The sequence below is a fragment of the Elgaria multicarinata genome, chromosome 9 (genome assembly GCF_023053635.1).
Source record: "Elgaria multicarinata webbii isolate HBS135686 ecotype San Diego chromosome 9, rElgMul1.1.pri, whole genome shotgun sequence".
Taxonomy (NCBI): domain Eukaryota; kingdom Metazoa; phylum Chordata; class Lepidosauria; order Squamata; family Anguidae; genus Elgaria; species Elgaria multicarinata.
The window spans coordinates 53,952,642-53,966,221 of NC_086179.1; the positions used below are offsets into that span (position 1 = coordinate 53,952,642).

Here is a 13,580-nt window from a genome sequence, read left to right on the forward strand (position 1 = left end):
GCATAGCTCTCAACTATGACAGTTATGATACAATGATACATACAGCTCTTCCAGGAAGCGGAGATTGTGCAGGGAATCTGAGGGCAGCTTAGAGATGTTGTTCATACTGAGATCACTGTAGAGGAAAAAGAGACAGTGCATATATAACTGCAGAATCCACCTTTTTATTTGTATATTTTAAAGTAGCATATTAACAACAACAAATTGTTCCCCTACCATGGGTAATTAATTAACTAGAAGTCCTCAAACTGTTTACTCCAGACGATTCTAGAGATTTCTATAGGATTACTTTGAAAGTAAATGGTTTTAGATGTGGGATTTTAAATGAATGGTATGACATGTTTTAGCATTCCCTTTTTTCAGCAATGTCCAAATACTATTTTTCACTACCTTTTATTCTTATTAAGCCATCTTTTTCTGATGCCAAATACCACTGCAAAAAGTTAAAATAGTTGGCCCAATCAGGTTGATTGCTATTCTAAACAAAGACTTTGCAACATGATAAAACACTATTTAAATATCTAATTGTATTTGGCATTGTGGGGAGACCTGTATTTCACTGTAGCTAGCTACAGAATATAAAAAATAGCTCTAAGAATTTCATCCGATGTTACACTTACAATACTATAAATATGGATATTTTGATTCATATAAATCAAATACCCCCAACCCTCTCCTTTTAATGTGTTCCCTTTGAAGATTCTCTAGTTACATTAAATAAGTGAAATGAACCACAAAACAAGGGTGCAATGTGATCTTGCTATGTAGTACACTTCCTGATAGGATTCCACAGTAGTTCCTGGCACAGGAAACCAGCAGCTTTTTCTAAGTCAAATCAGCCTTAGTTTTATACAATATTCCCTTTAACCACATCACAAAAATCCAGTGCTTTTCCATGCTAGGGCAGCATAACTATTTGCCAAAATCCACTGGGAAGTCCCCATTAAAATACATAGAAGCTATAAAAGAGCAAATGGCCTCTGCACATACAAGGCAAAAATCCACTGAGAGGTTCTCCTGGACCCATGGACCCATTTCACATGGACCCATGCATTTCAATTGGTTTGTGCAGGAAAATCTTCCATGTGGATTTTGCCTTTCCCTTTGGATTTTGCCTCTGTGGGCACAGCAATTAATGGAATGCAGGTAGAACATTTAATACAAAATTCAAGATTTATCCTATATACTAAGAGTAACAGCAAACTCTGTTCGCAGAATGCCATGCCTGGCATTTACCAAGACCCAAAGCCTTCCACCACCCATTTCGTTTTTGAACTGGACATCACCACCATCAGCTGCAGCAGCAGAAGCAACAGTATAAAAGCCGGACTTATCAGAAAGGGCTGCTGCTGCTCCTCCTCCTGCCATTTTAATTCTCCCACAATGTCTCCGGGGTCCTCTCAGAACATTGCTCCAGTGCAAGTTATAGGATCGCTGCAGGGTGGTGACAATGTAATATACTGCAAACAACCCTGATGCACTCTCAACTCCGCACTAAATCACCTGTGTAGATTGGCCCATGGTTGGCTGGCTGGCTTGCTGTACAGGACTACTCATTATACCATTTTGTATAACGAACTCTGAAAGCAGCATAAGTATTAATGAAAGCAAAACCAGTATGTAAAATTTAAATAGCCAGCTTTATTTTGAAGGAAGTAAAATTTTTCTAGATATATTTACAATGTGGGCCATAATTGAGCTAGATGGGAATGCTTATATGTATCCTACTTATTGTACTGGAAGGAAATCAGCATTAAACTTAAATATCCTGCTTCAGCTGAGTTAGGTTCCAGATCAGGCTGTAAATAATGCTTATAGATTCAATGGAACATATTTAATCTTGTGGGAAATATTATTATAAGACTCTGAATTTTATTACTGTGTACATTTTAAATTATCATCATGTTGGCTGTTCACTTCAGAGGTTAACATTGCTTTTAACCAACATTTTTAAACACATAAATACATTTTTACTAGTTTTCAGCTATTTCGTTGACAAGAGGGCAAACATGAAAATAAATTAGTTTTGTTAATACTTCTGAACAAATTATCCATTTTCAACTAGAAATCTGCTGTTTAGCAGTCACTTCAAAAGCTAATTTATTAAACGCTAGTATAGTTATTAAATTCTCTCTTTTGTTGTAATATTTAATCATGCCATTCTTTCTCTTCAGTAGTTGGCTACTTTGCTTTATTTTGGTAAAGGAACAAAAATACAACAAATGAAATACAATTCATCAAATTAATTATATATTAATGGACAATAAGATAAAGCCTTTTGGATGATGATGTATTTTCTACATATGTTGATAGTGGAGTTTACTAAATACTGCATTACTCAAGGGACATGTTCTGAATAGGACTGATTTTTGGAAGAACAGACAGACTCCATTAAGGCAAATTTATCTAGATGTATACTCTGAAAGACAGATACACCATGAAATATATACAATTAGTGCTCAGTTTGCAAACTTGTATACAATTAACTCAGGCCCAGGTAAACATGGTGTAGATTTGCCCCGAGTTTCAAAATAACACCAGGGAACACTTGTCACGAACTGGTCTCTCTACATTGGCTCTAGCAGTAATTTCATTACACTTTTTAAAAAGCGTGTTTATACTCGTGTAGTTTGGCCCTTAACTTCGCTATTTATTTAGTTATTTTGCATTTTCATCCTGCTTTTTTTCCTCCAAGGAACCCAAGGTGGCATACATAATCCTCCTCCTCTCCATTTTTATCCTTACAACAACAACCCTGTGAGGTAAGTTGGGCTGAGAGTCTGTGACTGACCCAAAGTCACCCAGTGGGTTTCCATGGCCGAGTGGGGACTAGAACCTGGATTTCCCGACTCCCAATCCAACACTTTAGCCACTATACCACACTGGCTCTTGTTAACCTTAACTTTGTCTCCAGGGCCTACAGCATTCTGTCCATGGTCTTAAGAGTCCGTGCACTGTTTTAGATGTCTGACTAGCATTATATGCTCATCACTGTTCCTTTTCTTTTCTCCTACCAATAATGAATACAGGTTCTTTTTCATTGTTTAACTATTGAAATTATATTGATTTTTTTTTTTACAAAAACACCACATGAATCACCCAACCCTCCCCTCTGATCTTTTGGTCCATGTTACACACACAGATGCACATACACACACATACCACCTATGTAGAAAGATAGCTAAATAAGTTTTCTTTTTAAATTGACATTTTATATCCTTCCTTTCAATAAGATTTTCTATGCTGGCTTAGGAAATTTTAACAGACTGCTATAAATAATAACATATTAAAATTTTAAACAACTACATTTCAAAAGACAGTAGGAAGCACCACAACAAAAACCACAGTGCAAGCAATAGAAACAACAAAGACAAGTATAAATCATCTATTAAAAGTTCAGGAAAACAAAATTATCTTCATAAGATACTGAAGAAGTGGTTAAAATAAGTGCCAGTCAAGTGTTCCTGGGGAGGGCACCCCATAATCAGCACAACTTCACTGAAAATGCCCTGTTTTGAGTTGCCACCCACCTTACCTCTGAAGGTGGCAGCACAAAGATCAAAGCCTCTAATGGAGTTGTGCCAGTATTATACATAATTATGGATGAAGTTGGAAAAATGTTACATGCCAGGTGTTAAGTCTATTTGTAGTTAGACCACTAATAGTCATGAGGAGATAAGAATAGAGAACAGACTTATGGTACACAATACTTGCATATCTCTTGAGCAAGCCTACTGAAATAGATGAATGAAAAACAAGAAATCATATATTTGAACCCCTCATCTACGCAGAGATCACAATCAGTTGGTTGTCCAGTTACCAACACAGTTATGTATTCTTCAGTTTTCAATTTTTTTATTGTACTTGAAACTTGATTTATAAATGCGCCTTAGCTGAAAGGCTTCATCTGCAATAGCACATTATTTTCAATAGTATATCCTTATTAATACTGAGGTATAAAATTACAAAAACAACTTCAGCTGATTGTAGTTATATTAATAACTGTTTGCTTACTTAGAATTTTTGTATTAATTCATCTTCATCTTACGCAGATACCATTTCAAGGCTGTGATACTGGTGATTCCTTCACTTACAAGATGACACAAGTTCATACATAGCACTTCACATATAGCACTTCACATATAGTCCAATGTAGATGTAAAGCCCCATCTCTTAATCATGGTGAAACGATCAGGACTGGGTATCAGTCCTGTACACTCCACACTTCCCCGCATCCTGCATCAAATCTTACTTCCCTTCACCTTTCAGTAATATCACTATGGTGTAGCGTTACACTGCCATTAATCATGACTATATAACTAACAGGGTTAACTTTAACCAAAGTCTCAACGCTTCTACCTGAATCTTATTAGCAAACCATGACTTAACTTAACCATGGTTGACACCAATGCAAATGCAACGTTAAACCATGGTTAATGCTGAAATAGGAATGGAGAGGGAGAATTCATATAGGAGAGGACAGGAAGTGGGAGCATATGAGACTGCAACCTTCTCTTGATCTCGTAACCAACTGCACCAGGCGTCTGGCATCATTAAAACTTTGAAGGCAGATCAGAATTATATTCCCCAAAATGCCTAAGCCATCTAGTGAGTTCACAGTTCAGGTAAGATCTGAATCAGGGACATCCTAGGTTGCTTCTCACACCATGAGCTACTATGTTACAGTATAGATTATGTATACTACTATAGTATACTACTATGTATACAGTATAGATTATAATTTATTTACATGTTATGATTTTATCTCAGTCTTCCACCAAGGAGTCAGCATAAATGGTTCTCCATCAACCCATTTTATACTCACAACAACCCTGTGAGGCAGTGCTGGCTCAAGATGTTTTATTGCCCGAAGCACACCCCAAACGATGCCCTACCTTTAAAAAGTTTTGCAGAACCATTCAGACACCAATTCCTGCCTTCATCTATTTCTCCCTCCCTCTAGGATAGAGTGGACAACATGTACACACACCCTCCCAGATGTTTTGACCTCCAACTCCCATCATACCTCCCCACTGGCTATGCTAGCTAGGTCTGATGGGAATTGTAGGCCAAAAAATATATCTGGTTTTGGCACACTACAAACTTGGAGGTGAGAAGGAAGGAACAAGGAAAGGATTAAGGTTTGGAGATCAGCACCAGTATTCTCGTAATCAGTGTCTCCTGTAGCAGTGAGACTGTTTTGTTCTTTTGTGGCAGCTTTTATGAAGGTACAGGCAAACACTACCCAAGCTTAGTTCAAGGATTTTATTTATTTGAAAAAAATACTGTATATCTTGCCTTCCAGTATTTGCACCTCCAAGGTAGTTACAAACAAACAATAAAGCAGTGCATCAAAAATAACAAATAAATCAGTAGTCACAACAAAGGCATAGCAGGAGGAGAAATAAAATCAGTTCAAATGAAGTTTAAATGCCTGGGAAAGGGCACCTGGTGAATCTCCTGAGAACAGCAGTAGAAAATGCCACAGTTTAAAATGCCCACTCTCCTTTTGCCATTCACATCATCTCAGAAGGTGGGATTCCTGGAAGATCTGGCAAAAGGATCTTAGTAGATATCACCTTAGTAGATTTGTTCATTAATTTCAGTTGCTTTGTTATAAACTGTTCTTCAGCAACAGGATTCTTAGAGTGGCAAACAATTTAAAAATAAAAACAATAAAAAGATAGAGAATAAAGATCACAAAAGCTGCAGCAACCTCCACTAAAATCCAACAAAGTTGTAAAGCATAATTAAGCCCAGCTAAAGCACAATTAAGCCCAGACAACTGCTGATGGAAGTGGTTGCTGCAGAACTTCAGGTACTCTTGGTGGAGATTGTCTGACTTCAGGCCTGGTTTCAGCATTGTAACAACCTTGGTTTCCCTGATGGTCTATGCAGGAGGGATGGAAGTGGAGAATGTGACTCTGCATGTAACAACAACAATGATCTACACAGTGACACAAAATCATTCCTTGGGATCTACATCCTAGCCATGTACCTCACTCACTCCAGGCAGAAATCCACACACCCCACTCACTCAACCCACTCTCACCCACAACGACACACAGAGCAACCCATGCACATAGACCAAAACCAGGGGGCTTAGTAGTTATCAGTGTATGCTTTGGTGACATTGGCATCATGCGGGTTATAAAAGACCAGGGATTGATCTGTTTGGGAGAGAGATCCTGGGAGAACGAGAAACCCACCATAGGTGTGTGGGCTGGCTTCACCCACCATGCCTTCCATTTAGGGAAATATGAAACTTTGATAATGAATGTTCGATTGAGTTAGGTTTTACTGTGTTAACAATATGCTTGCCACTATTTTCATTGTACTTTCATTGATTATAAGTTGTATTTAGGAATGTTTTTGATCTGCCTCATTTTAGCTAAAGTTTGTTATTCCCTTAGACTGTTTGAGCATTAAATATATATTCTTTAATACAATATTTGTGTTGTCTGCCTTGGGAGACATTTCAGGGACCACTAACCATATATTAATTCTTGAAGTCCAAAACAGTTGGAATTGAGTTGGGTCTGTCCTTTAAAGCCATTGTATTCTCTCTTGATCTGGTGAATCTCAGATACACTCATTCATGTTTGGCAAACAAACTAGCTGGATGGAGTGAGAAGTAGTTACTGGGATTTTACCCTTTTCTCAGAAACTAACATACTTATGACTAGTGTCAGTATTTCCAGAGTGTATTAGATCCATTACATTTTCTGTTATCCATGCAACTAATAAAAGCAAAACTTTTTAGCTAATTGGCATATGGCCTGTAGGGCTTTTCTTTCTCTTACTGAAAAAAAAGTTTTAATAGCTTGTTTGCATGGGCTATGTTTGCAGAAACAGATCTGGAAAAGGCACATACCACATTCATATAACTGGAATTTGACTACTTTTTAATAAAGTTGAAAGAAAAGTGAGCTCCTCTTACTTTACACAGATCAGGGTAAAGGTTGTGAATCAATGTTCAGATTCACCACATTTTTGACAAATTTTAATCTGCCACACCCAGCTCCCACATTAAAAAACTATTAGCAGAATGGCTATTGAAAGGCTGACCATGATCCCAGAGACTTTTCAAGAAACAGTTCTATTCACTTCTCATGGCTGCACAATAGAAGATTGCACCAATCAGTTATATACAAATGTCTCTAAAAGGGGCCTTCCCACCCTCTTTTTCAAGGCCACGCGTTTCAGGGTTCCAATACCGAAGGAAGCCAGTGAAGCGTATGGAAGGAATGGGGGTGGGGAAAGAGCTAGCACTGAGATCTTTCAGAGTTGTCTTTCTATAGTGGGAGGGTTTCCCTTGAATTCTTTTTCAATAGGTTATTGATGGCTTTGAAACTTAAATGGCATTTGTCAACCATCAGTAAATCTTTAAAACTTTTTTTCCAATAGCTCAACTCTGGGTCTCAGCTTTTCCCATTAATCTGTATGTAAGGCCACTGAGGGCTTTTTCAGAGTTTAGATAATGCCTAGATTAAAAGGTCCATTCAGAAGGAAAAGCTTTAGCATTCACCTTGTGTACATAGCCATTTCACCAGTGGCATTCATGGCTTGTTATTTCAACCCTGCATTTGTCTTGCAAACAAGACGTTTGCCACAAAGGCTTGGTAGAGACATTCTTTAGTGAATTATTGAAATCTATTTGTCTATTTGTCATGGCTTGTTATTTTTATTATGTATATTCAGTTTCAATTCAGGAACATTAAAGTGACAATTGCACAATTATGTTGCTATTTTTAAAAATGAAAGGTACCTTTCTCCTAATTCAGGAAAGATGGTGATAAAAGGTCAACAGGGACACTTTGTCTTCTTTCCAGGTGAGTTTTAACATCTTAGATGATACACTTGATGAAAGTAAAGGCACTTTGCAAAATTATTTTAGTATTTTTTTTTTGTCTGTCTTTTGCTCCTTAAAAAAAATGAAGAAGTTTTGATATAGCTAGAAACATCTCCTTTCTATATGACGTAGAATAAGAACTACAGATTTGCAGCGCCAGCAAAAAAGTGCTTAGAATCAGGAAGGGATACTTACCACGAATACAACATTACTGACCATGATCTCATACAGATGTTGCAGGCTAAAATGCTGGTGGAAATATTTGGAATACTACATTTGGAAATTCACTACTCTTTAAGGGTTGGGAGGGGATCAGACTTTTATTTTTATATTTAAATGGATGCAATTATGGATCCAGTGCTTGTAGCAAAGTATTCTGCCTACAAGCAACTGATGGGGAGGAAAAGAGCCTTGCTTAGATCTCTCCTATTGAAACCAGTAGAGCTTGAGTGCACAACTTTTTCTGGATCATGCTTATAATTATTACATAATTTTAGTGAGCCATACACAAAATGGCTCCACTATAGTGATGCAAACCTCTTTTTTTAAAGTCCTTTATTCATGTATAATATGGTCAGCCCTAGGCTAGTTGCACAGCTTGTGAGCCTTATATGGGTTCACAGGTATACAGGACTATTGATCTCTCTGTGCTAGGCCCTGAACAGCATTTAATTCAGGAGACATGAGAGCAGCCATGATGGATTAAAATGGACGACAGCAATGGAAAAATTTGGGCTTCTGAGTAGACATGTATATAGGATTGCCTTGCTCGTCCGGGAAACTCCTCGCATTCACCCGCAACGCTGCTGCTTTGCTGTTACCGTGGAGAGACCAGGGCGTGGGAGGGGACGGGATGGCTGGTCGAACAGCGTGTGTGTGTGTGTGTGTGTGTGTGTGTGTGTGTGTGTGTGAGAGAGAGAGAGAGAGAGAGAGGGAGGTAGGGAGGGAGGGAGGGAGGGAGCGGCAGCACGAGCAAGGCAATCCTATATACATGTCTACTCAGAAGCCCAATTGGGTTCAACAGGATTTACTCGCGTGTAAGCGCGCTCAGTATTAGAATCCCGAGCTGATCAACAGCAGCTGGGAATCTCCCCGTTGAGAACTGAGGAGAATAGAAAAGGCATCTTTTCCCCCCTCTCAAAGCCAAGGTCTACACGAGGAGCTTTGGGACGCTTGCCTGCATCTGGAGTGCGCCTTCAAATTGACGTGTAGATTTCCTCAAGAGGTTTCCATTATGCCTACTAGGTCCTTCTTTAAAATCATGTATTCTGACCTGTCTTGGCTTGGAGGCTTCTAGCATTTGCATAGAAATATTTATATATGATGTCCCTCCCCAGGCATCTATGGCATGAGCATTTTCTGCTATGGCATTTAGGCCTCTTTGACTGGCTATTACATTTCACCATATGCTCATGGCCTATTTCCTCCTTGTCTCACTTGGGTAATTGGAAACATCCCTAGGGATAAAGATGATTCAGCCTGAACCATATGCTTCCCAACCCCTATCACTTTCCCCCAGGGTTCAGTTTAAAAGCTGCTCTGTCACCTTTTTGATGTTAAGCACCAGCAATTGGGTTTTATTCTGATTCAAGCGGAGCCTGTCCCTCTTGTACAGGCCCAGCTTGTCCCAACATATTCCCCAGAACCTAACAAATCTGAATCCCTCCTCTCTACATCTCTGCCTGATCTACACATTGAGACTCCTCAGCTTCACCTGTCTAGCTAGCCCTGCATGTAGAACAAGTAGCATTTCAGAGAAAGCCACCTGGCATATCTGGGAGTGTTTTAATAGAAACTAGTAGAAGAGGAAAAAATTGACAAATAGAAAAAGGTAGAGAAAAACTATTACAGAAAACCACATTTAAATTTCAAAGTTTGTAATTGAATCACGGAAGCCTTCAGAGTGGGCTGCCAGATTACTACCAGGAAGTATTAGGGCAGTGCAACACAAACAGCTAAAAGGAAGGTGTCATCTGGATTAGGAGACTGGGCCAATATATCTCAAACAACAAGAAATTACGTTTTCTGTGACACTGATTTCTAGTCTATTTCCAGGCAAAATTCAATGTGCTGATGCTTACCTACCAGCTTGGGACCTAGGTATCTCAAGGACGAGCTTCTACAACATGAGCCTGTCTGAATATTATATTCATCATCCAGTGGTATTGTCTTTTTGGTTCCAGATAAAGACATTTTATTCACTCAGCTTGGAATGACTTCCAGCATGAAATGTGAACTAGCTGATTACGTTTTCTCTCTCTACTGGAATATTATGCTGTTCTCCTCTGTATTTATTTTATTTTATTGTGTTTTTACATTGATGTTTCATTATTTTCTTATTTATTTACTTATTTATTTATTTATTACATTTCTATACCGCCCAATAGCTGGAGCTCTCTGGGCGGATCACAAAAATTAAAAACATTCAAAGTATAAAACAACAGTATAAAACCATAATATAAAATACAATGTAAAAGCTCAACCAGATAAAAACAGCAGCAATGCAAAATTACAAATTTAAAACACCAAGTTAAAATTTATTTATAGATGTTAAAATGCTGGGAGAATAAAAAGGTCTTCACCTGGCATCTAAAAGCATATAATGTAGGTGCCAAGCGAACCTCCTTAGGGAGCTCATTCCACAGCCGGGGTGCCACATCAGAGAAGGCCCTCCTCCTGGTAGCCACCTGCCTCACTTCCTTAGGCAGGGGCTCACGGAAAAGGACCCCTGAGGATGACCTTAGGGTCTGGGCAGGTACATATGGGAGGAGGCGTTCCTTCAGATAACCTGGCCCCAAGCCATTTAGGGCTTTAAATGTTAATACCAGCATTTGAATCAGGCCCAGACCTGGACTGGCAGCCAATGAAGCTGGAAAAGGACTGGCGTAATGTGGTCTCATCAGCCAGTCCCTGTTAGTAAGCGTGCTTCCCTGTTTTGTACCAGTTGACGTTTCCGGACCGTTTTCAAAGGCAGCCCCACGTATAACACATTGCAGTAATCCAAACGAGAGGTTATCAGAGCATGGATAACTGTAGCTAGGCTATCTCTGTCCAGATAAGGGCGCAGCTGGTATATCAGCCTGAGCTGATAAAAGGTGCTCTTTGCCACTGAGTTCACCTGTGCCTCAAGTGACAGTTCTGGATCCAAGAGCAGCCCCAAACTACGGACCCGATCCTTCAGGGGGAGTGCAACCCCATCCAGGACAGGGCAAACATCACCTCGCCGGACAGATGAACCACCCGCTAACAGTACCTCCGTCTTGTCTGGATTGAGTTTCAGTTTATTAGCCCTCATCCAGTCCATTACCGTGCCCAGGCACTGGTTCAGAACAGTCACTGCCTCACCTGGGTTTGATGAAAAGGAAAGGTAGAGCTGAATATCATCCGCATATTGATGACACCTCAGTCCACATCTCCGGATAACCTCCACCAGTGGCTTCATGTATATGTTAAACAGCATAGGGGATAAAATAGAGCCCTGTGGAACCTCATAGCTTAGGAGCCACGGCACAGAGCAATAATCCCCCAGCACCACCTTCTGGAATCGGCCATCCAAGTAGGAGCGGAACGACTGCAACGCAGTACCTCCAACTCCCAGCTCAGACAACCTATCCAGGATACCATGGTAGATGGTATCGAAAGCCGCTGAGAGGTCCAGGAGAACCAACAGGGTTGCACTCCCCCTGTCTCTCTCCCGACAGAGGTCATCCCACAGGGCGACCAAGGCAGTTTCCGTTCCAAAACCAGTCCTGAAACCCGATTGAAATGGATCTAGATAATCAGTTTCATTCAAGAGTGCCTGGAGTTGTCCTGCAACCACCTGCTCAAGCACTTTGCCCAGGAAGGGGATATTAGCCACCGGCCTGTAGTTGTTAACATCCTCCGGGTCCAGGTTAGGCTTCTTCAGGAGTGGTCTAATTACCGCCTCTTTTAAAGAGGCCGGCACCACTCCCTCTCTCAAGGAGGCATTTACAACCTCCTGGACCCAGCCGGCGATCCCCTCCTTATTTGATGTAATGAGCCAAGAGGGTCAAGGGTCAAGCACACAGGTGGTCGACCGGACTTGGCCAAGCACCTTGTCCACATCCTCAGGCCTCACTAACTGAAACTCATCCAATAAAACTGAACCGGACGGCAGTCCGAACACCTCTACTAGTGGAGCTGCATTAAGTGTGGTGTCCAATTCATGACGAATCTGAGCGACTTTATCTTCAAAGTGCCGTGCAAACTCGTCACAGCGTGCTACCGAGGGTTCCACCATCTCTCGCCCTGGCCCAGAGTGTAACAGGCCACGAACCACTCGGAAAAGCTCCGCCGGACGACACTGAGAAGATGCAATGCTGGTGGAAAAGAACTGTCTCTTTGCCACCCTCACCGCCACAGAGTAGGCTCGATAGTGAGCTCTAACCCGTGTTCGATCAGACTCAGCATGAGTTTTCCTCCACCTGCGTTCTAGCCGTCTCCCATCTTGCTTCACTGCCCTCAGCTCAGGTGTATACCAAGGAGCTGGCCGGGCTCTGCTCAGAGGGAGAGGGCACTTGGGTGCGATCGTGTCAACTGCCTGAGTCATCTCTGCATTCCACAGAGCGACCTGGGCTTCGACAGGAGCACCGGCCATACCAGCAGGAAAATCCCCCAGAGCCCTTTGGAATCCATCGGAGCCCATTAGCCTCCGGGGGCGGACCATTTTAATAGGCCCCCCACCCTTGCAGAGGGGAAAGGCTGCCGAGAGTCTAAACCTCAATAGAAAATGATCTGACCATGACAAGGGGGTAGATGTTAATTCCCCCACTTTCAGATCACCATCCTCCTGCCCAGTCGAGAAAACCAAGTCAAGTGTGTGTCCCTTTGCATGTGTTGGGCCGATGACATGTTGAGACAGCCCCATGGTTGTCATGGTGGCCATGAAGTCCTGAGCCGCCCCAGATACAGGAGCCTCAGCATGGAAGTTGAGATCTCCCAGAACCATCATTCTGGGGGTCCTCAACACCAGATCCGAGACAACATCCGTCAGCTCAGGCAGGGAGACTGTTGGGCAGCGGGGTGGACGGTACACCATGTACATTGATGGTGCTATATAAATAAATAAATAATAATAATACACCAGCAGAATCCCTAATCTGTCTCAAGTACATTATTCTTGTACATTATTATTCCCTGTTTTACTGAATGGAGGCCTAAAATATTTCAAATAAATAAATAAAGTGAGAACAATATTGCACACTGTGGCTGCAGGGGATCTGGCTGTTTCAAAATACAGACATCCTATGGGAGCAGTTTTTCTTTGCCACAATGTCGAAATGAAAAAGAATTTCAGGACAGCATCACTGAATATTACTGTTAGATCAAAAGCCTTTTTGTGTATAGGAACTTTTAAAAGCAGAAATCAAGGTTAAGTGGCACATGTATACTACTGACATTTTCCATTTTAAAAAGGTCTCACACGAAATCTCTAATCTGCTTTTTTGAGTAGAGTTTAAACACTTTGGGAGTTCTATGACAGAACATTCTTCTAACAGAGGAACAGTTAGAACACACCCACAAACAGATGGTGCATGGTTATCCTTCTGGATCATGGTGAGGGGAAAAAATACTGAGGAGAAAGCGGTCAGTAAAAATGGGTACCTCACAGCCACAGAAAAACCTTCTAGGGCAAGGGAGGACTGTGTTTATTGGGAGAGGTGAAGTTGTCTGCTTGCCTCCTTTAGAGGTGAGAGCAAATAGCTGA

General features: G+C 41.0%; 1 protein-coding gene across 1 annotated transcript in view; it reads right to left on the minus strand.

Moving 5' to 3' along the window:
- LGR5 (leucine rich repeat containing G protein-coupled receptor 5) overlaps positions 1-13,580 on the minus strand; it is a 92,669-nt gene that overhangs the window by 56,133 nt on the left and 22,956 nt on the right. The window contains exon 2 of the mRNA XM_063134994.1: positions 44-115. Within this exon, the coding sequence (XP_062991064.1) occupies positions 44-115 (72 nt within the window). The remainder of the gene's footprint in view (positions 1-43; positions 116-13,580) is intronic.